We start from the raw sequence: 24,929 nt of genomic DNA, 5'->3' as shown, positions 1-24,929 counted from the left end.
CAGGATGTAATGGATTTTGTGTCTTCCTGTTCTACTTGTGCGCGAGCGAAAGTCTCTCATACACGTCCTGCAGGGTCTTTATTGCCACTTGTCATTCCCAATAGACCATGGACACATCTGTCAATGGATTTTATCACTGACTTACCTTTGTCTGCGGGTAAAACAGTTATCTTGGTAGTAGTGGACAGGTTTAGCAAAATGGTACACTTCATTGCGTTACCCGCACTACCTAATGCTAAGACTCTTGCTCAGGTATTCATCAGTGAAATCGTGAAGCTTCACGGGGTCCCTTCCGATGTTGTTTCGGATCGGGGAACCCAGTAAATATAAATGCATGGCTGATAAGAGACGGTCGCCAGGTCCGGACCTAGGAGTGAATGACTATGTGTGGTTGTCTACTAGGAATATTAAATTAAAGGTTCCCTCTTGGAAACTGGGTCCTAGGTTCATTGGCCCTTACAAAATAGTAGCCATCATTAACCCCGTGGCTTTTCGCCTGGAGCTACCTCAGACTTTTAAAATCCATAACGTCTTCCATAAGTCGTTACTCAAGAAATATGTTCCACCTCTAGAGCCGTCACCGCTGCCACCCCCTCCTGTTTCAAAAATTGTTGATTCTCGTCGGGTCCGCCGCTCTCTTCAATATCTGGTGCATTGGAGGGGTTACGGTCCCAAGGAAAGAATGTGGGTTCCAGCGTCTGAGGTAAACGCCGACAGGTTAGTTCGGGCTTTTCATGCCTCTCATCCTGAGAGACCTAGTCCTGAGTGTCCGGAGGCCCCTCGTAGAGAGGGGGGTACTGTCACGAGGGTGTCAAAAGCCACGCCTGACTCCGTTATACCCGGGGTCAGGAAGTCGCAGCGGGTGGCTGCGCGCTCTATGTAGAAACATAGTGCTGTTTCTTTATGGTAGCTTTCTGGGTTTGCCTTGCAACCCTTTTTGGCTCACTCAGGGATCCGTAGCTCCTTCTCCTCAGCTGTTTCTTGTCCAGCACTCCCAACCTCCTTATATTCCCCTCTCACACTTCTCTGGTTGCCAGATATAGAGCTTCCTGCCTGGACTTCTATACTGACCCACTGGAGCTGTGTAACTGTGTTCCCTGGTTGTTGTTCCAGAGTGTTACCCTCCGGATCCCTGTGGGCCTTAGTGGTCTGCTGTTGTCACCCACCTGGGATTATATGTTTTGTCTGTATTGTCTGTCCTCTCCTTGGTGTTTTCCTTTAGTGTCAGTGGTGCGGACTAGTGATCCCACCGCCCCGTTCACTACACAGGGCTCATCTTAGGGAAAGCCAGAGTTTAGGCACGTGATCGGCGTACGGGTAAGTAACCCGTCTAGGGACGTCAGGGCAGTCAGGTGCCACCTGCAAGGTGAGTCAGGGGTCACCACCTTTCCCTCTCCCTTGGACAGGGCCTTCCCATTTCCTTCCCTTTGCGTGACGCCGGTCATTACACAAGCTGCCACCAAGTCCATTTAACCATCAATAGTGTGGTTATTTTTTTGCTATATCCTACATCGGGGGCAAGCTGCCACCAAGTCTATTTAACCATCAATAGTGTGGTTATTTTTGGGCTATATCCTACATCAGGGGCAAGCTGCCACCAAGTCCATTTAACCATCAATAGTGTGGTTATTTTTTTGCTATATCCTACATCAGGGGCTTGGCTGTGCTTGCTATTTTATTGAGGGGTGAAATACAATTGCCAAAATAGCAGTACCCTAAATCTGGTGTTTCAGCTGTGGCCAGCCAATTGTAATACTGTCTGCTGTCTGGCAAAGGATATATTTTTGTTCTGGGTTGAAATACAATTCCTAACTTAGCAATTTCCTAAATTAGTGGTTTCTGCTGTATCAGGGCTACTTTAAATCTATTCATTAAAAGGGTATATTAGATTCAAGGTGCTGATAGGGTCATTCTCAATAACTTCACACACACGCTACTGTGCATTTCCAAGTCTAATTCTGTCTGTAAACGTATACCTGTCACCCAGCGCCTAAATATTAGGCCTCAAATTTATATTCAGCTAAATCTGTGGTTATTGCTGTAGCTGGTCAAGTTATTTTGTGTCCGTCAAAGCACAGTTTTTGTTCTGGGTTGAAATACAATTCCCAACTTAGCAATTTCCTAAATTAGTGGTTTCTGCTGTATCAGGCCTACTTTAAATCTATCCCTAAAAGGGTATATTAGATTCAAGGTGCTGATAGGTTCATTCTCAATAACTTCACACACACGCTACTGTGCATTTACAAGTCTAATTCTGTCTGTAAACGTATACCTGTCACCCAGCGCCTAAATAATAGGCCTCAAATTTATATTCAGCTAAATCTGTGGTTATTGCTGTAGCTGGTCAAGTTATTTTGTGTCCGTCAAAGCACAGTTTTTGTTCTGGGTTGAAATACAATTCCCAACTTAGCAATTTCCTAAATTAGTGGTTTCTGCTGTATCAGGCCTACTTTAAATCTATCCCTAAAAGGGTATATTAGATTCAAGGTGCTGATAGGGTCATTCTCAATAACTTCACACACACGCTACTGTGCATTTCCAAGTCTAATTCTGTCTGTAAACGTATACCTGTCACCCAACGCCTAAATAATAGGCCTCAAATTTATATTCAGCTAAATCTGTGGTTATTGCTGTAGCTGGTCAAGTTATTTTGTGTCCGTCAAAGCACAGTTTTTGTTCTGGGTTGAAATACAATTCCCAACTTAGCAATTTCCTAAATTAGTGGTTTCTGCTGTATCAGGCCTACTTTAAATCTATCCATAAAAAGGTATATTAGATTCAAGGTGCTGATAGGGTCATTCTCAATAACTTCACACACACGCTACCGTGCATATCCAAGTCTAATTCTGTCCGTAAACGTATACCTGTCACCCAGCGCCTAAATAATAGGCCTCAAATTTATATTCAGCTAAATCTGTGGTTATTGCTGTAGCTGGTCAAGTTATTTTGTGTCCGTCAAAGCACAGTTTTTGTTCTGGGTTGAAATACAATACCCAACCTAGCAATTTCCTAAATTAGTGGTTTCTGCTGTATCAGGCCTACTTTAAATCTATCCATAAAAGGGTATATTAGATTCAAGGTGCTGATAGGGTCATTCTCAATAACTTCACACACACGCTACCGTGCATATCCAAGTCTAATTCTGTCCGTAAACGTATACCTGTCACCCAGCGTCTAAATAATAGGCCTCAAATTTATATTCCGCTAAATCTGTCATTACTGCTGTGCCTGTATTAGTGTAATACGGTACCTAAATAGGTAGCCAGATAGTGTTAGGTGTCTGTAAAAAAAGGCCTGAATTTGAATTCAATACATTGGGCCAAATAATATTTTTCTTATTGTGGTGAACGGTAACAATGAGGAAAACATCTAGTAAGGGACGCGGACGCGGACATGGTCGTGGTGGTGTTAGTGGACCCTCTGGTTCTGGGAGAGGACGTGGCCGTTCTGCCACAGCCACACGTCCTAGTGTACCAACTACCCTAGGTCCCAGTAGCCGCCAGAATTTACAGGGATATTTGGTGGGGCCCAATGCCGTTCTATGGATGGTAAGGCCTGAGCAGGTACAGGCATTAGTCAATTGGGTGGCCGACAGTGGATCCAGCACGTTCACATTATCTCCCACCCAGTCTTCTGCAGAAAGCGCACAGATGGCGCATGAAAACCAAGCCCATCAGTCTGTCACATCACCCCCATGCATATCAGGGAAACTGTCTGTCTGAGCCTCAAGTTATGCAGCAGTCTCTTATGCTGTTTGAAGACTCTGCTGGCAGGGTTTCCCAAGGGCATCCACCTAGCCCTTCCCCAGCGGTGGAAGACATAGAATTCACTAACGCACAACCACTTATGTTTCCTGATGATGAGGACATGGGAATTCCACCTCAGCACGTCTCTGATGATGACGAAACACAGGTGCCAACTGCTGCGTCTTTCTGCAGTGTGCAGACTGAACAGGAGGTCAGGGATGAAGACGATGCAGGGGACGATGAGGTCCTAGACCCCACATGGAATGAAGGTCGTGCCACTGACTTTCACAGTTCGGAGGAAGAGGCAGTGGTGAGACCGAGCCAACAGCGTAGCAAAAGAGGGAGCAGTGGGCAAAAGCAGAACACCCACCGCCAAGAGACTCTGCCTGCTACTGACCGCCGCCATCTGGGACCAAGCACCCCAAAGGCAGCTTCAAGGAGTTCCCTGGCATGGCACTTCTTCAAACAATGTGCTGACGACAAGACCCGAGTGGTTTGCACGCTGTGCCATCAGAGCCTGAAGCGAGGCATTAACGTTCTGAACCTTAGCACAACCTGCATGACCAGGCACCTGCATGCAAAGCATGAACTGCAGTGGAGTAAACACTTTAAAAACAAGGAAGTCACTCAGGCTCCCCCTGCTACCTCTTCTGCTGCTGCCGCCTCGGCCTCTTCTGCTGCTGCCACCTCGGCCTCTTCCTCCGCCTCTGGAGGAACGTTGGCACCTGCCGCCCAGCAAACATGGGATGTACCAGCAACACCACCACCTGCGTCACCAAGCATCTCAACCATGTCACACGGCAGCGTTCAGCTCTCCATCTCACAAACATTTGGGAGAAAGCGTAAATTCCCACCTAGCCACCCTCAATCCCTGGCCCTGAATGCCAGCATTTCTAAACTACTGGCCTATGAAATGCTGTCATTTAGGCTGGTGGACACAGACAGCTTCAAACAGCTCATGTCGCTTGCTGTCCCACAGTATGTTGTTCCCAGCCGGCACTACTTCTCCAAGAGAGCCGTGCCTTCCCTGCACAACCAAGTATCCGATAAAATCAAGTGTGCACTGCGCAACGCCATCTGTGGCAAGGTCCACCTAACCACAGATACGTGGACCAGTAAGCACGGCCAAGGACGCTATATCCCCCTAACTGCACACTGGGTAAATGTAGTGGCGGCTGGGCCCCAGGCGGAGAGCTGTTTGGCGCACGTCCTTCCGCCGCCAAGGATCGCAGGGCAACATTCTTTGCCTCCTGTCTCCTCCTCCTCCTACTCAGATTCCTCCTCCTCTTCTTCCACCTGCTCATCCAGTCAGCCACACACCTTCACCACCAACTTCAGCACAGCCCGGGGTAAACGTCAGCAGGCCATTCTGAAACTCATATGTTTGGGGGACAGGCCCCACACCGCACAGGAGTTGTGGTGGGGTATAGAACAACAGACCGATGAGTGGTTGCTGCCGGTGAGCCTCAAGCCCGGCCTGGTGGTGTGCGATAATGGGCGAAATATCTCGTTGCAGCTCTGGGACTAGCCGGTTTGACGCACATCCCTTGCCTGGCGCATGTGCTGAAATTGGTGGTGCAGAAGTTCATTCACAACTACCCCGAAATGTCAGAGCTGCTGCATAAAGTGAGGGCCGTCTGTTTGCGCTTCCGGCGTTCACATCCTGCCGCTGCTCGCCTGTCTGCGCTACAGCGTAACTTCGGCCTTCCCGCTCACCGCCTCGTATGCGACGTGCCCACCAGGTGGAACTCCACCTTGCACATGCTGGACAGACTGTGCGAGCAGCAGCAAGCCATAGTGGAGTTTCAGCTGCAGCACGCACGGGTCAGTCGCACTGCGGAACAGCCCCACTTCACCACCAATGACTGGGCCTCCATGCGAGACCTGTGTGCCCTGTTGCGCTGTTTCGAGTACTCCACCAACATGGCCAGTGGCGATGACGCCGTTATCAATGTTACAATACCACTTCTATGTCTCCTTGAGAAAACACTTAGGGCGATGATGGAAGAGGAGGTGGCCCAGGAGGAGGAGGAGGAGAAGGAAGAGGGGTCATTTTTAGCACTTTCGGGCCAGTCTCTTCGAAGTGACTCAGAGGGAGGTTTTTTGCAACAGCAGAGGCCAGGTACAAATGTGGCCAGACAGGGCCCACTACTGGAGGACGAGGAGGACGAGGATGAGGAGGAGGTGGAGGAGGATGAGGATGAAGCATGTTCACAGCGGGGTGGCACCCAACGCAGCTCGGGCCCATCACTGGTACGTGGCTGGAGGGAAACGCAGGACGATGACGATACGTCTCCCACAGAGGACAGCTTGTCCTTACCTCTGGGCAGCCTGGCACACATGAGCGACTACATGCTGCAGTGCCTGCGCAACGACAGCAGAGTTGCCCACATTTTAACGTGTGCGGACTACTGGGTTGCCACCCTGCTGGATCCCTGGTACAAAGACAATGTGCCCACCTTACTTCCTGCACTGGAGCGTGATAGGAAGATGCGCGAGTACAAGTGCACGTTGGTAGACGCGCTACTGAGAGCATTCCCAAATGTCACAGGGGAACAAGTGGAAGCCCAAGGCAGAGGAGGAGCAAGAGGTCGCCAACGCAGCTGTGTCACGGCCAGCTCCTCTGAGGGCAGGGTTAGCATGGCAGAGATGTGGAAAAGTTTTGTCACCACGCCACAGCTAACTGCACCACCACCTGATACGGAACGTGTTAGCAGGAGGCAACATTTCACTAACATAGTGGAACAGTACGTGTGCACACCCCTCCACGTACTGACTGATGGTTCGGCCCCATTCAACTTCTGGGTCTCCAAATTGTCCACGTGGCCAGAGCTAGCCTTTTATGCCTTGGAGGTGCTGGCCTGCCCGGCGGCCAGCGTTTTGTCTGAACGTGTATTCAGCACGGCAGGGGGCGTCATTACAGACAAACGCAGCCGCCTGTCTACAGCCAATGTGGACAAGCTGACGTTCATAAAAATGAACCAGGCATGGATCCCACAGGACCTGTCCATCCCTTGTGCAGATTAGACATTAACTACCTCCTCTTAACCATATATTATTGTACTCCAGGGCACTTCCTCATTCAAATCTATTTTTATTTTCATTTTACCTGCTATGACATGAAGACTGATTCTCTGCTGAATCGCTGACATGAAGCCTGAATCTCTGTTATGGGACCTCTCTCCTCTGTCTGGGTGCCGGGGCCTAAATTATATGACAATGGACTGTTCTAATGTTGGGTGACGTGAAGCATGATTCTCTGCTATGATATGAAGACTGATTCTCTGCTGACATGAAGCCTGAATCTCTGTTATGGGACCTCTCTCCTCTGCCTGGGTGCCGGGGCCTAAATATCTGACAATGGACTGTTCCAGTGTTGGGTGACGTGAAGCCTGATTCTCTGCTATGACATGAAGACTGATTCTCTGCTGACATGAAGCCAGATTCTATGTTATGGGACCGCTCTCCTCTGCCTGGGTGCCGGGGCCTAAATATCTGACAATGGACTGTTCCAGTGGTGGGTGATGTGAAGCATGGTTCTCTGCTATGACATGAAGACTGATTCTCTGCTGACATGAAGCCAGATTCTCTGCTATGGGACCTCTCTCCTCTGCCTGGATGCCTGGGCCTAAATATCCGACAATGGACTGTTCCAGTGGTGGGTGACGTGAAGCCTGATTCTCTGCTATGACATGAAGCCTGATTCTCTGCTATGACATGAAGACTGATTCTCTGCTGACATGAAGCCAGATTCTATGTTATGGGACCTCTCTCCTCTGCCTGGGTGCCGGGGCCTAAATATCTGACAATGGACTGTTACAGTGGTGGGTGACGTGAAGCCTGATTCTCTGCTATGACATGAAGACTGATTCTCTGCTGACATGAAGCCAGATTCTCTGCTATGGGACCTCTCTCCTCTGCCTGGGTGCCTGGGCCTAAATATCTGACAATGGACTGTTCCAGTGTTGGGTGACGTGAAGCCTGATTCTCTGCTATGACATGAAGACTGATTCACTGCTGACATGAAGCCTGAATCTCTGTTATGGGACCTCTCTCCTCTGTCTGGGTGCCGGGGCCTAAATTATATGACAATAGACTGTTCCAATGTTGGGTGACGTGAAGCCTGATTCTCTGCTATGACATGAAGACTGATTCTCTGCTGACATGAAGCCTGAATCTCTGTTATGGGAACTCTTTTTTATGAGAAAAATACAAAACTTTACGGATGAGAAAACAAACAGAACAGCTTCTCAGCTGGCCCAGCCTCACTCATACTCACATTCATACCAATACCCTATAAAAACTATATACAAACTATATACAAATGCTAAAAAAGAAATGAAACTTACTTAGCCGGTTCAGCTGTAAAACCCAAAAAGAAAAACTTGACTACTCGTCAATAAAACGAAAACGCAAATAAGACTAATAAAACAATAATAATAATAATAATAATACAAAACAAACAAAATTATATATATATATTTTTTTTCTTCCCCATCACCAATTATTATTATTTTTTTTTAATATAACACATAAAGCAAAACAAACCTTTTTACCTCCCTAATCTAGCCCTAACCCCCACTACCTACTCCATCACCCTTCACCCATCACCCAAGGCTGACCTCCGCCTCACGTCTCTTTCGTGTCCGCATAGTCCGAGGCCAGCCCTACCTCCACCACCCACATCTAGCCCCTCGCCCCATGTCCTCCCATGTCCGCATAGTCCAGGGCTAGATGCAGGCCTCCCCACTTCAAAACACACATAAAACACATAAAAGCACAAATAAAAGACCCCTTCCCTCACCCACCCAACCTAACTAGCCCCAACTCATCCTATCCTAATAAACAACATAAACAACATAACTATTTAACACACACTGCAAAATATTCTAATATACAGAACTACCCGAAGGCCCAAGCTCGGTCTCTGTAAGCCTTTCTTCAAAGCTCAACATCCCACAAAACAAAAATCTACGGTGAAAGCGTCAGCCCACCACCAGGAAACGTATGACTAGGCTAGGGTGCGCTAAAAGCAAAGCCTCTCCAGAGGAGAGAGGCCCTACTGGTACCCAGTCTCTCATACTCCAAAGAACGCACCTTCACCAGGTCACCCAGCATGTTCCTACATACCTCGTCCACTGGGAGGACTTTCTGCTGCGTTGAAACTAAGCACCGTGCATTCCACGTGTAGAACCTAACCACTATACTAACTAAAAAACATGTGCACAGGTCCCTTCTACCAATGTCTCTGAGCACTCCATAGGCCCACTCCGCGTAGGAGAGGCTGGCTAGCCTAGGCCAGCCAATGGAAGCTCCCACCCGTTGGTATACCTCTGTATTAAAGGGACACTGAAGCAGGAAGTGATCCATACTTTCCAGTATGGAGCCACACTCCTCCCGGGGGCAACCCCTTTCATCAGAGTTCCTGTACTTCAAGTTGTCCCTCACATACAGCCTCCCGTGAAAGCAGCGCCAAGCCAAGTCCCAAAACTTCAAGGGGATCCTTGCAGAATTTAGCAACTGTAACCCCTTGTCTAGATCCCGGCTTGGGCAATCCCTGAGGGCCAGGGGCTTCTGGAAGTGGGACAACAAGACCCTCTCGTCAAGGGACCTCCTTGACAGAGTCCTGATCTCCCTCACCTCCAAACCCCACCGGCGGATCACCTTCAGAATCGGGGTGACGTAAGTCGGAAGATATCCGCGAGGCGTATGTAAGTCCTTCACTTGCCCTCCTGTCTCCCATTCCTGGAAGAAAGGCCGAAACCACCCCAGGCAGGAGACTACCCACGGAGAAGCCCTCTCCATCCAGAGGTTTGCCAGATTTGCTTTAACAAAGGTGTTTACAAGAAACACCACGGGGTTGACCATAGATAACCCCCCTAGTCTCCTCGTGCGGTAAGTCACTTCTCTCTTGATCAGGTTCAGTCTATTCCCCCATAAGAGCTGGAAGAACAGACTATAAACCCGAGTCCAGAGAGGCTCTGGCAAGATACACACGCTACCCAAATAGATAAGCAAAGGGAGTAAGTAGGCCTTGATCAGGTTTACCCTTTCCCTGAGGGTCAAAGACCAACCCTTCCACTGGTCGACCTTCTGAGCGGCGATCCTAAGCCTGTCATCCCAATTTTGAGTGGGATAGTCCCCATGGCCTAGGACTTTGGCTGACGACTTGGGCCCTGGGAGGGTGTCCGGGAGATCAAAAACTGGATCACCCCCTCCCAGCCAGAGACTCTCACACTTATCCCGATTGATCATGGACCCGGATGCCTCCGAGTAGCGATCCACTTCAGACATCACGTACTCCGCCTCCCCTCTTGAGGATACGAAAATGGTGACATCGTCAGCGTACGCTACTACCCTCAGAGTGGCTTCCGGCGCCGCCCGATCCATCCCGACTCCCGCCAACGGTCCACGATCGATCCGCTTAAGAAAGGGATCAATCGCGAACACGTATAAAAGCGGGCTCAAAGGACAACCCTGGCGGACGCCAGACCCAACCTCAAAGGAGCAGCCAGACCAACCGTTCACAAGCGGGAAACTCTCTGCCCCTGCATACAAGATCTTTAACCAATCGACAAACCCCTCCCCCAGAGGTACTCATGGTTCACCCGATCAAACGCCTTTGCTTGATCTAAGGACAGCATGTACCCCCTCCAGTAGCCTGCTCTACTCTGTTCCACTGCCTCTCGGACACCGAGTATAGCACTAAAAGTGCTGCGGCCTGGAACCGAGCAATGCTGAGCCACCGAAAGGAGCTGGGGTGCAAATTTCACCAGCCTATTAAAAAGTATCTTGGCCAGAATCTTTCTGTCCGTATTAAGAAGTGCTATGGGACGCCAGTTCTCAATACGGCTCGGATCCTTACCCTTTGATAGAAGGATCAGAGCTGACCTCCTCATTGACCGAGGCAGAGTGCCCGAGGATAAACACTCATTGAATACCTCAGTCAAGAGGGGACATAAAGAGTCCTTAAAGGCCTTATAAAACTCGGATGTTAAGCCATCCGGACCTGGCAACTTTTTCAGAGCTAACCCTTCCACCGCCAGGATAACTTCCTCCTTCCTGATCTCTTCTACCAAACCGTCAAAAGAGAGGTGAGCTCCTGACTCAGGGGTGACTCCAGCCAGGAAAGCCGACATCCTGTCCCGATCCAGATCCCTCCTCCCCAAGAGGCACGAGTAAAAGGATCTAACGACTTCCAGGATCCCTGATCTGGACCTGTTCAGAGACCCCGTACTATCGACCAGTCCTGTTATTAACTTACTCTTCACTGACATCTTACAATTTCTGTAGGGGTCAGGCGAGCGGTACCTCCCGAAGTCCCTCTCAAAAACTAAAGATGTGTGCCTATCATACTGGCACCTCTTGAGCAAAGATTTCACCCTGGAGATATCCTTGCGGCTACCACCAGTCGAGACCAGATGCTCGAGTTTCCTCCTCAGACCCTGATACAGGCGGTAGCTGTCCAGGGACCTGAGGCTCGAGAGCCGGCGGAAGAACTTTGCAGCCCGATCTTTGAATATCTCCCACCACTCTGACTTAGTATCACAGAGATCCAGTAAAGGTACCTGACTCTGAAGGAAGTCCTCAAAGGATTGTCTCACCTCTGCTTCCTTCAAGACACCCGAATTCAGCTTCCAATAACCTCTTCCCATTTGGGGGGATTCTGAAATATTCAGAGAAAACATAATCAAACAGTGATCGGAGAATTCCACCTCCACAACCCTTAAGGGCGAAAAGGTAGCCTCCTCCTTCAAATAAAACCTATCTATTCTAGACCTGATCTGACTACCTCTATAGAAAGTGAAACCCCCGTGGCCTGGGGTATGCCTAATGTGGACATCCTCCAGAGGTTTTTAGCTGGTATTCCCTGGACCTCTCCGTACCTTCCCAGCCAGGTCATGATGTCAATACAAGAGAGCGACTCGTTACGGGTCAGCACGGTCAGCACGGTCACTCTCTTGACCTCACTCTGGCGGGTTATCGCTTTTGCAACGAAACCACGCCAGTCCGGCATGTTCTTCACCAGTTCATATCCGGACCAGAAGAGCTCAAGCCCCTCCGGCCGGACAAAGCTGATGTCAAACTCCTTGGAGCCAAAAGGATGGATCAAGGCAAAGATGTCGGTTGCCTTGAAACCCATGCCAAGCAGGAGCTCCACTACCCTCTTTCTAGTAGGGCAAGCTTCATCGCTACTCCACTTGAGACAGACCACATTCCGTCTGGCTCCAGGGCCGGTTGTGGGTGAAGACCAGGTGGTCTCGCCCCCGTTCTGTTCTCGGAAGGCCCGAACGCCATGTCTGTTGAACCAGAATGACAGGTCCACCTTCTTCCCCTCTACGGTAATGGAGCTCTCCCCCTTTTTGAGGGCCTCCAGCAGTCGCCGCTGCAAGTCACCATCACCAGACCCTGAGAGCGAGGAAGCCAAAGAGGCCAGCGCAGCCACACTGGCATAACTTCTGCCAGGCGCCACGGATGCAGGAGGGGCAGCAGAACAGGCTCCCCCCCCCCTACCTGTCACAACTGTCACACCGGACCCCTCCGAGGGGGCCACACGGGGGGACTCCGCCACTTTTACAGCGGACGACCGACCCCCCTCCCCCCCCACAGGGTCCGGGACAGCAGCCCCAACACTAATCATCTCAATACTTTTAGCACTTTGACCCAGGGGACCCACCTCTGCGGTGGTCATCACTATTTCATTATCCCCCCCCACACATACAGCTGGACCAGTGGGGACAATGGGGACAGTAGGAACCGCAGGTGTGATTTGCAACACAGCCTCAGCCTCCACAGCTTTTGCGGCTGTATCCTCGGCCTCATTGGCTGGCAGGTGTATTTGTGCCTCTGTTACAAACCTCCTCACACCCCCTGTATCAGGGGAGGATAGAGGGGATGCGGCAGAGTCCACCGCCCTAAAAACTTTATATACCTTGGCCAGTTTTTCTTCAGCCTTTTTGGCTGGTTTCATTACATTCCCTTTTCCTTTATTTTCCTGTCTGTTATGTCTTGCTGCAGGACTTTCCCCTCCTGCCGCTTGCAGCCGACTTGTGGCACCGCTGCTCCCAGCCACACACACTCCTGCCATCGGGATCCCGCTAGGGGACCCGGTATCAACTGCAACAGGGGGGGCGATAGCATCCCCCCCATACCGCCGCACTTCCACTGCACACTCATCCAGCGCCACCGTGGACGCGGCGACAGGCGGGGACACCAGACGCTCGGCCACGCCCCCCTCCTTCTCTGCCGAAACCTTCCTGTCTAGCTCTTCCCTCTCTTCGCCGCCCTCGCTACCGCAAGCGGGGACGGCCTCCGACGCCATCTTAGCTTTTTCCCTCTCCCCACTCCCGCACTCCGGTACCACTACAGAGACCAAGCTAGGGGGGGTTAAAAGGGCCAACAAGTGCTAAGCATCTCTGGGAACTCCTTCAAGACTGTTGGAAGACCATTTCAGGGGACTACCTCTTGAAACTCATTAAGAGAATGCCAAGAGTGTGCAAAGCAGTAATCAAAGCAAAAGGTGGCTACTTTGAAGAACCTAGAACAGTGATGGCTAACCTTGGCACTCCAGCTGTGGTGAAACTACGACTCCCAGCATGCTCCATTTATTTCTATAGAGTTCTGAGAGCAGCCAAGCAAGGGGGGTATCTTGGGAGTTGTAGTTTTATCACAGCTGGAGTGCCAAGGTTAGCCATCACTGACCTAGAATATGACATATTTTCAGTTGTTTCCCACTTGTTTGTTATGTATATAATTCCACATGTGTTAATTCATAGTTTTGATGCCTTCAATGTGAATCTACAATTTTCATAGTCATGAAAATAAAGAAAACTCTTGAATGAGAAGGTGTGTCCAAACTTTTGGTCTGTACTGTACATAACAAACAAGTGTGAAACAACTGAAAATATGTCATATTCTAGGGTCTTCAAAGTAGCCACCTTTTGCTTTGATTACTGCTTTGCACACTCTTGGCATTCTCTTGATGAGCTTCAAGAGGTAGTCCCCTGAAATGGTTTTCACTTCACAGGTGTGCCCTGTCAGGTTTAATAAGTGGGATTTCTTGCCTTATAAATGGGGTTGGGACCATCAGTTGCATTGAGGAAAAGTCAGGTGGATACACAGCTGATAGTCCTACTGAATAGACTGTTAGAATTTGTATTATGGCAAGAAAAAAGCAGCTAAGTAAAGAAAAACGAGTGGCCATCATTACTTTAAGAAATGAAGGTCAGTCAGTCAGCCGAAAAATTGGGAAAACTTTGAAAGTAAGGGCTATTTGACCATGAAGGAGAGTGATGGGGTGCTGCGCCAGATGACCTGGCCTCCACAGTCACCGGACCTGAACCCAATCGAGATGGTTTGGGGTGAGCTGGACCGCAGAGTGAAGGCAAAAGGGCCAACAAGTGCTAAGCATCTCTGGGAACTCCTTCAAGACTCTTGGAAGACCATTTCAGGGGACTACCTCTTGAAGCTCATCAAGAGAATGCCAAGAGTGTGCAAAGCAGTAATCAAAGCAAAAGGTGGCTACTTTGAAGAACCTAGAATATGACATATTTTCAGTTGTTTCACACTTGTTTGTTATGTATATAATTCCACATGTGTTAATTACATGATTTTCCTATTTTATGACGTATAGTCATGATTTTATTAAAGACACGGAGGCGAGTATTGCTATCTCTTTCTTTACTAAATCTTATAGCAGCAAAGAAAAAACATCAATCAAACAGGTAACCATGGCAACCAACTCCTCCCCACTGTGCCAGTATAATAGTCTCTGACTCTGCTAAATCCTCCTCTTTCTTTGATAACGACCGATGTCCAGAACTCTTAGAACCAAACTCTCCAAACACGGAAACCGAAATTCAAGGACCAGCTGAACGACTCTTCAACGGAAGACAAAAACCGGAAACTCCAATACCATTCGTATCCAGAAGACAGTGTATTCAGCCTAAGAAATAAATAAAGAAGACAAAGGTAGAAAACGTCCAAAATTCTCATCAAGAGAGGCATCAGTGCACGAAAATGAACATATAGCATAAGTGGATGAGAAAAAATCACAGCACAAAACAATAAATAATGCATAACAGAGCAACTCTCAGGGAGGGCATATAAATGGGAGGGGCAATACTCGCCTCCGTGTCTTTAATAAAATCATGACTTTACGTCATAAAATAGGAAAATCATGTAATTTTATTACACGACACGGAGGCTCCTATTGCGAGTTCAAAGCTGACCTATAACTGAGGAAAAAACGTGAATAGAAGGCCTGAAATAGAACTCACGGAATGTAGATACACGGGACCAATCCGCCATCCTCATAATATCCTCTAAACGCGCTCCAGACACCACCATAGATGTTGCAGAAGCTCCCCTAGTGGAATGAGCCGTGAAAATCGCAGTATCCACACCTGCTAAAGACATAACCCATTTCACCCAACGGGCCAAGGTGACCGTGGAGACCGGACGGAAAGGACGCCTATAGGATAGAAAAAGTTCCGGAGAAGAAGAGGATCGATGCGCAGCCATACGAGCCTCATACTCCTGGAGACACAACACCGGACAAAGAGCCGGGGAATTCGGGAAACTGGGGTAAGATACCGACCTAATACTGGTTTTGGTGCGACGTGAGATGTTGAACGTGACTCCCTCCGGAGTAAATGAACGAGCGTCATGATCCAAAGCGCGAACGTCTGATACCCTTTTGCAAGATATCAAGCAGAATAACGACACCAGCTTGGCTGCAAGATGACGAAGAGAAAGGTCCGTATTAGACGGCCATGAAGAGAACAGTGTAAGCACCAAAGAGACGTCCCAAGTAGAAGTGAACCGAGGTCTAGGAGGTCGGGATAGGCGGGAACCCTTGAGAAGTCTGCAAACAAGAGGGTGTTGACCTGCAGGGCACCCGTTAAACCCTAGATGAAAAGCGGAAATGGCCGAGCGGTATAAATTGATGGTACGGTAAGCCTTACCGTCCTGAAAAAGAGAAGCGAGAAACTGAAGAACTTCGGTCACAGGACATGATAAGGGATCCTGGTGCCTAGCCAGGCACCAATCAGTCCAAGACCTCCAGGCTGATCGATAAGCTCGTCTGGTTCCTGGTGCCCACGCTTCATCCAAAAGAAGTCGAGCTGTTTCCGAAATTCCAGCGATGTCCCAGGGTTCCCCGAAATTCTGCATGCCAGGAGATGAAGAGAGCCGTCGAGGGTGAGGGGATGATCCAAACCCCCTGGATTCAACAAGAGGCCTGGAAAAACCGGAAGAAGTAGAGGGCATTGAACCAGGCATTCCATCAGCTGAGGAAACCAAGATTGCGCGGGCCAGAACGGGACTATGAGCACCAGGTCCGCTTGCTGGCGGCGGATTTGAGACAATACTCGAGACACCATCACAAACGGGGGAAAAGCGTACGCAAGGTGACCGGTCCAATCCTGGAGGAACGCATCTACTGCTTCCGCGTCCGGATCTGGACGCCAGCTGTAAAAGCGTGGAAGTTGGGCGTTCAAACGGGACGCAAAGAGGTCTAAAGAGAACGGACCCCAACGGGAAGATATGGATGAGAACACCGTGCAATCTAACTTCCAGTCTCCCGAGTCTGAGAGGAAACGCGAGCTCCAGTCCGCGTGAGTATTGTGGAGTCCCGGCAAATACTCCGCCGCAACTGTGATTTCTCTGTCCAGGCAGAATGTCCAAAAATCCCGAGCCAACCTGGATAGAGTCGCAGAATGCGTGCCTCCCATGGCATTGACATACCGAACTGCGGAAATGTTGTCCATCCGCAGTCTGATGCAAATTTTGGACAAACCGCTCGCAAAACTGCGGACGGCAAAGGAACCCGCCAGAAGCTCTAAGGCGTTGATGTGGAACCTGGATTCTTCTGGAGACCAAGGTCCTCCTGTCATCACACCCTCGCAGTATGCACCCCAGCCTAGAAGGCTGGCATCCGAGTCCACCGTGAAGTCCGGATGGGGACCAATTATGGCCCTCCCATTCCAGGTATCCAAGTTGTGGATCCACCACATCAGTTCTTCTCTGGTGTCCTCGTCCAATGTAACCACATCCTCGTAAGATGCACCTGCATGGAGGTGAGCGATCTTGAGACGCTGCATGCCGCGGTAGTGTAAGGGAGCCGGAAACACAGCTTGAATGGACGAGGAGAGGAGACCTATGACTCTGGCCAGATGACGTAAGGGAACCTGATGGAGAGACAGAGTATGGAGAAGTTCCTTGCGGATGGAACGAACCTTGGCAGACGGAAGGCTGAGAAACATAGTGGAAGAATCGATGGTGAATCCCAAAAATTCTATGGACTGGGCCGGGGTAAGAGACGACTTCTCCAAATTCAGGAGGAATCCCAGCCGGGATAGTAGGTCCATAGACCACTGAAGATGGGTTAGAAGAACAGAAGGATTCTGAGCTAATATCAGGATATCGTCCAGATAAATAATCAGACGAATTCCTTGACTGCGAAGAAAAGAAATTACCGGACGAAGAAGCTTGGTGAAACACCAAGGGGCGGAAGAGAGACCGAAGGGCAGACAGGTGAACCTCCAAATTTCCGAGTCCCAGAGAAAACGAAGAAGATCCCTGGATGGTTCGGCTACCGGAACCGTCAGGTAGGCGTCCTTCAAGTCCAATTTGACCATCCAATCTCCCAGAAGGAGTAAATCCCTGAGGAGGTGGATACCCTCCATCTTGAAGTGTCGATATTTTACAAAAGCGTTTAATGACCTGAGATTGATCACAGGTCTCATCTGGCCTCCTTTTTTGGCCACCAAGAAAACGCTGCTGATAACCCCTTCTTTGGAAGGGAGGGCCCGCTCTATGGCGCCCTTCTGACACAGGGCTGACAGTTCCTGATGTAACAGCAGTTGAGATGAAGCTGGGAGAACCGTAGGATACGGGGACGGAATCTGGATATGGGGGTGAACCAACTCTATGTGAAACCCCTGAACAGTAGATAGTACCCAAGGATCCGCCGTGATGGATTTCCAAACATGGGAAAAAAGACGGAGCCTGCCCCCTACACAAGGAGTCAAAGAAAACGGTGACATCGGACTTACCGAAAGGACGTCTGGAAGAAGAACCTCTGACTCCACGTGAACGCCAAGACGAACCTCGGGAGGGGAAGAAGGCAGGCGGTTGACGGAATTCCTGGTTGGATGGGCGGTAAGAAAAGGAGCCTCTACCGGACCCGCGGGTCTGGTATGAAGAACGGCCGGACAGGCGGCCCCTAGAGCTGCCGGCCCTGTTAGAGACCCGTCCTTGGAACACTCTCTTCATGGATGTTTGAGCCTTATCAAGGGCCGTAAAGGTTCCTACAAAGCGGGAGAGGTCCTTAATAAAGGTATCCCCAAAGAGTAAGCCCTGAGCTTCCTTTCCTGTTTCAGTAAGGGCTAAATTGGATAGCTTAGGCTCTATTTTAAATAGGATAGCCTTACGACGCTCAATTGATAGCGAAGTATTAACGTTGCCCGTGAGGCACACGGCACGTTGTATCCATCCCCGGAGTTCTTCCGGGTCTACCAGGGTGTTCTGGGTTCTGGCTGATTCAGCCAATTCAAAAATTTTTGTCAATGGGCCCAAAAGGTCCAACAACTTGTCCTGACAGGACTTCAGGGCTGACTCAAGCCCCTTCCTGGGGTTCCAGCCTGACTTAGCTAAGAATTGACACATTTTTGGGTCAACCACGGGTGTCTCGCAGACTTTGTTAGGTACAATAGGTCTGGGACATTCGGCCTTTAGTTTATTTCGCGCCTCTTTAGACAGAGGTTGGCGTATACGGGCCTCCAAGTATTTGGCAATATGAGAAGACGGTAGCCATTCCGCCGACCTCGGATGGTGGAGAGCATCCGGGTCAAAAAGGGGTTCCCCAGTAGGATCCAAGATAGTAGAGGCATCCAAAGGAACCTCAATGGGAGCTGTCGATCCTGAGGACGGGCCTGGCAGGTCCAAATCCAAAGGATCCTCCTCCTCAATATCCACTAAGTCCAAAGACTGATACTGAGCCTCCTCATCAGAATCTGGTTCAGAACCCGATTCTTTATCCTGTTGCGCTCTGGCGCATTTCCACTGCCTCGCCTTTTCTGCCTGGCGGGCGTAGGCTCTCTTGCGCGATCGATGCGCGCCATCAAGGGTGGCAATGTTTCCACCAGTCATAGTGTTTCTGGAGGCAGGTAGTGGTTTATTAAGTGGTGAGGGCCCTAAAGGCGCCGAGGAGGAAGGGCCGGCCATAAGGGCCTCAGTAATAGAACTGGAAATGGCCGTAGACATAGACCCCATGGCGGCCTGTATAGCAGCAGTCACAGAGCGCTGTAAGGCTAAGGACTGTGCCTCAGGAGTAATAACATCTGCATCCTGTGAGTGAGGAACAGAATCCATGCCCTCATGGACAGGGCTAGAACCATGAAATGGTGCCCTGGACATGATAGGAAATGAGTAGCGGTGGCTAATTAGTAACTAAATCAACCAGTGCCAACTAACAAGTGCCAATAAGGTAGGCTAATAGTATTATTATTATGGCCGAGGGCTCAGAAAAGGCCTCTTATAACGAACAGTAACGAAAAACCTGGGACGGAGCTGAATGAAGCCAACTCCCGGCGTCACTGACGGAGATGAAGGCGGAAGTCTCGCGCTATCCCGCGAGAACACAGCGGAGAGCGCGAAACCAGCCGTAGAAGGAGAGGAGATGGCGGCCGAGATATCGCGAGATCTCGGCCGCGACAAGAAGCGCACGGAGAATCGGCACTCAGGAGATAACAACGCCGCAAGTGGGATAATCAGAAGGAGAACCGAGCGGAGGTGCAAGGTAGACAAACGGAGGGGGTAACAGTGATAAACAAGGGGGAAAAAACCTGAAAGGCAAAATAATAACCAAGGGAAGGAAATCAATAGGGGAAAAGATATTAACGCCCAGAGGGCACAATCCTAAAGCAAACTAAAGGAAATACCTCATACAATACAGATAAAATTCATATCTATATATCCCCTAAAACATAAATACATATAGCATCCACCCACAGATACATAGGAGAGTACTTATCTGTGAGGGAGCAGCAAAGAAAGAGGAGGATTTAGCAGAGTCAGAGACTATTATACTGGCACAGTGGGGAGGAGTTGGTTGCCATGGTTACCTGTTTGATTGATGTTTTTTCTTTGCTGCTATAAGATTTAGTAAAGAAAGAGATAGCAATAGGAGCCTCCGTGTCGTGTAATAAAATTCATAGTTTTGATGCCTTCATAGTCATGAAAATAAAGAAAACTCTTTGAATGAGAAGGTGTGTCCAAACTTTTGGTCTGTACTGTATATACACTCACCTAAAGAATTATTAGGAACACCATACTAATACGGTGTTGGACCCCCTTTTGCCTTCAGAACTGCCTTAATTCTACGTGGCATTGATTCAACAAGGTGCTGATAGCATTCTTTAGAAATGTTGGCCCATATTGATAGGATAGCATCTTGCAGTTGATGGAGATTTGAGAGATGCACATCCAGGGCACGAAGCTCCCGTTCCACCACATCCCAAAGATGCTCTATTGGGTTAAGATCTGGTGACTGTGGGGGCCATTTTAGTACAGTGAACTCATTGTCATGTTCAAGAAACCAATTTGAAATGATTCGAGCTTTGTGACATGGTGCATTATCCTGCTGGAAGTAGCCATCAGAGGATGGATACATGTTCTCATTCTGTTTACGCCAAATTCGGACTCTACCATTTGAATGTCTCAACAGAAATCGAGACTCATCAGACCAGGCAACATTTTTCCAGTCTTCAACAGTCCAATTTTGGTGAGCTTGTGCAAATTGTAGCCTCTTTTTCCTATTTGTAGTGGAGATGAGTGGTACCCGGTGGGGTCTTCTGCTGTTGTAGCCCATCTGCCTCAAGGTTGTGCGTGTTGTGGCTTCACAAATGCTTTGCTGCATACCTCGGTTGTAACGAGTGGTTATTTCAGTCAACGTTGCTCTTCTATCAGCTTGAATCAGTCGGCCCATTCTCCTCTGACCTCTAGCATCCACAATGCATTTTTGCCCACAGGACTGCCGCATACTGGATGTTTTTCCCTTTTCACACCATTCTTTGTAAACCCTAGAAATTGTTGTGCGTGAAAATCACAGTAACTGAGCAGATTGTGAAATACTCAGACCGGCCCGTCTGGCACCAACAACCATGCCACACTCAAAATTGCTTAAATCACCTTTCTTTCCCATTCTGACATTCAGTTTGGAGTTCAGGAAATTGTCTTGACCAGGACCACCCCCCTAAATCCATTGAAGCAACTGCCATGTGATTGGTTGACTAGATAATTGCATTAATGAGAAATAGAACAGGTGTTCCTAATAATTCTTTAGGTGAGTGTATATATATATATATATATATATATATATATATATATAAAATTCTAATATTTAGAGAGGGCTCACCTACTGCTCAAGAGTGGTATGGGTGCACCTGCAAGGAGGATTCACCCAATCCTCTGAAATAATTTAAGGGTAAAATTCAAGGTAGTAGGGCACACCACCACTTGATGCCACACGGAGAATTGATATAAAATATTTATTAAGTCAATATAGATGTATAGTGAAACATATAATGTTAAAATTTACTAAAACATAAATATATAGAATTCCTAAAACACAATCAATAATATAATATCATCTGGGTTATAAACGAAATTCTATATGCAACAGTCTCTCCTAAGGGTTAATTGAAATAGTATCCCAGGAGGGGATAATATATATGGAAGACTCAGTCCGATGGTCGGATGTAGTATATGGAAATAGTCAGTTATATATATTTGTGGTTTAATTGCCACTTCTCCTGAATCGCAGTAATACCGCACACAAGTCGCTGCCTAGTTGTAGAAATGAACCGGAATAGTTTTTACTCACTGTTTTTGGGTGATGCCGGTTTTTGTTGTATCACTCGTGGCGTCCCACGTGTGATAAAGATCTTTAATAGGTTGCGGTATGATGCGGTGTTTGATTTACTGCAGGAAGGTCTTTTGTAGATTGCGGTATGCTGTAATTGCGGGAATAATGGAAAACTTTCAGGATCCTCTGTGATTACATGTAGCTGTGCTGTCTTGGAGATCGCCTGGAAACAAATACCTTCTGCGCTGTTTGCTTGTAATACGCACGGTTGGTTTTCACCAGGAAAATAGATCTCAATGGAAAAAGACAGGTATCCAGCTTTTCTTTGTAACGAAACACAGATTCACCGATTTCTTTCTTGAAGCACTTATTCTCCTCCGGTTGTGGACTCTTGTCTCATGGGATTAATTACCATACGACTCCTTCTTCAGTGGCTGAGAATATATATATTCTGGCTGTTGGAAATAAAGAAGATTCACTTTGTATTACCAATCTTTTGAACTGCTGGATTATTCTTTTTTTATTCTTATTTGAAAATAAGCATACCACACAAATGTTGTTTTATTGCCAGTTAAAGAAGCACACCCACAATTTTTATTCTCTGCCCTGTTAGAAAGGTATATGATGTAAACAGTGCTGAAGGAAATCTTATCAGTGACTGTATTTGTTAGTTATAACCTCTCTTCTGATCCTGAGCTGTGTCATGTGACTAAGGCTACTTTCACACTCGCGTTTGGTGCGGATCCGTCATGGAACTGCACAAACGCATCCGTCCAGATAATACAACCGCATGCATCCGTTCAGAACGGATCCGTTTGTATTATCTTTAACATAGCCAAAATGGATCCGTCTTGAACACCATTGAAAATTAATGGGGGACAGATCCGTTTTCTATTGTGCCATATTGTGTCAGTGAAAACGGATCTGTCCCCATTGACTTACATTTTGTGTCAGGACGGATCCGTTTGGCTCAGTTTCGTCAGACGGACACCAAAACGCTGCAAGCAGCGTTTTGGTGTCCGCCTCCAAAGCGGAATGGCGGCGGAATGGAGCCAAACTGAGCCAAACTGATGTATTCTGAGCTGATCCTTATCCATTCAAAATGCATTAATTGCAAATCTGATCCGTTTTGGACCGCTTGTGAGAGCCCTAAACTGATCTCACAAACGGAAACAAAAACGCCAGTGTGAAAGTAGCCTAACACTCTGATCTCCAACTGACACAGGACAGGAAGTCAGTTAATTCTCTATTAATTCCTATGAGCCTGACATTGAGGCTCCCATAGGAATACATAGAGAAACTGTCTTCCTGTCCACACATAAGATGATGTGTTATTTGGGTAGTCAGAGAGCTGGTCAAATGATACAGCTGAGAATCAGAAGGGAGGTTATAACTCACAAATACAGTCACTAGTAAGAAGGTTACATTCACTACAGTTTACATCACATACCTTTATAACAGGTCAGAGAATAACATTTTTTGTGAGAGTGCTTTTTTAATGGTAGATGTGTATACATACAGTTGCTTACTTCTAGCTATACATTTGATGGTTCCACCAAACAATGTATGTGGTATAAACATAGCCAAAGTTGTACTGTAATTTATTGCTAGAAATAAGATCAGTATGAACAAATATGACAATAACCTATAACTAAAATGCAAATGACTGGGCTGTACATAGAAATTACTAGTTCTGTATTGCTTATTCAACAGTACTGGAATGACTTCTATTTGACATGGGACCAAGCAGAGTATCCTGGAGTGCAAACTCTTCGTTTTCCTTCTGATCAAATCTGGGTTCCTGATATTCTGTTATACAACAGGTAAATTATCTTTTGGCATGGTAGTTTTCTCCTATAATGAAGCATATCTGTGTTTAAGGCATTTTCTCATGAACAAAACCCCTGTCTATATGCTACATTAGGGTAAATGGCTGTCATGAAGAAGATTCCCCTCTATGAGCCAGAACAACCACATGCTCTATAACAGCCATATGAATGGTCACCATGTATTAAGACATTTAGAATGCAGGGGGCATTGCAGCAAGTTAGAGCTTGTGCAATGCAGTCAAAGAATCAAACAATCTTTGGGAGGAAGTTTTGTTTGTTCTTTAAGGTAAAATTCACAATTTAAAGGGGTTCTGCAGTTTGTTTAAACTGATGATCTATCCTCTGGATAGATCATCAGCATCTGACCGGTGAGTGTCCGACACCCGGGACCCCTGCCGATCAGCTGTTTGAGAAGGCAGCAGCGGCCTTATTACTGTTTACCGCTGACCCAGTGACGTCACGACTAGTATCAACTGGTCTGGGCGCAGCTAAGCTCTGTTCACTTGAATGGAGCTTAGCCCCACCCAGGCCAGTTGATACTAGTCGTGACGTCACTGGGCCAGCAGTAAACAGTGAGAAAGCCGCGGCGCTGCTGGAGCGCTGCTGCCTTCTCAAAAAGCTGATCAGCAGGGGTCTCGGGTGTCGGACCCCCGCCGGTCAGATGCTGATGATCTATCCAGAAGATAGATCATCAGTTTAAACAAACTGCAGAACCCCTTTAAATGTCTGCATTCCTGTATATGCAACAGTTTTTTCTTATTTTTGGAATTACATTTAATATGATACTGGTATGTCCTGGTAGATGTCATTTGTTATTGACAAACATATAAGATCTGCATGAATGTGGTAATAAGCACATCAAATATGGTAAGTTAACAATTATCATTCTAGCCTCTGTGAAGTAAATTTAGTGACTGAAGTACATTTTAACCCCTTAGTGACATAACTAATTTTAGCCTTAACATAGTTCTCCTCTGTGTTCCAGCCAGGGATCAAGTCCTGGGGAAAAAAAGTGTGGGAACTCACCCAAGATCCACTGTTCAGGCATAATTCGTCTCTTTCATATTATAAGCTCCCCTTATATATAATTTACTTACAGTTCTGAAGACTCAGGGGTGCTGGCAGGCTTGGCCTCAGGGGTGCTGGCAGGCTTGGCATCAGGGGTGCTGGCTGGCTTGGCCGGGCAGAAGGAGTGTGGGAGACTGTGAGGCCTTTTTTTTCCAAGCTGTTCTGCAAAAAAAAGTTTTTTTTATTACACCTCAGGTCAGACCACTAATCAGACCCCCAATGTTAATCAGACCTCAGCTAACAGCCCCAATAAGATCCCCAATGTTAATAAGACCCCAATAAGACCTCAGATCACACCTCAGCTCAGACCCCAATATGAATGACCCCCAATCAGACCTCAGATAAGAGCCCCATGCCTCATAGCAGCATCCAGTATCCTCATAGCAGCCCCAGTAGCCTCATAGCAGTCCCCAGTAG

At 47.9% G+C, this 24,929-nt stretch overlaps 1 protein-coding gene across 1 annotated transcript in view; it reads left to right on the top strand.

Moving 5' to 3' along the window:
* Positions 1-24,929, top strand: part of LOC120990962 (neuronal acetylcholine receptor subunit alpha-7-like) — a 296,293-nt gene that overhangs the window by 77,125 nt on the left and 194,239 nt on the right. The window contains exon 4 of the mRNA XM_040419853.1: positions 23,329-23,438. Coding sequence (XP_040275787.1) covers positions 23,329-23,438 — 110 coding nt within the window. The remainder of the gene's footprint in view (positions 1-23,328; positions 23,439-24,929) is intronic.

This window comes from Bufo bufo, chromosome 2, assembly GCF_905171765.1.
Source record: "Bufo bufo chromosome 2, aBufBuf1.1, whole genome shotgun sequence".
NCBI classification, from domain to species: Eukaryota; Metazoa; Chordata; class Amphibia; order Anura; family Bufonidae; genus Bufo; species Bufo bufo.
This window is presented reverse-complemented; position numbering and strand designations above follow the sequence as displayed.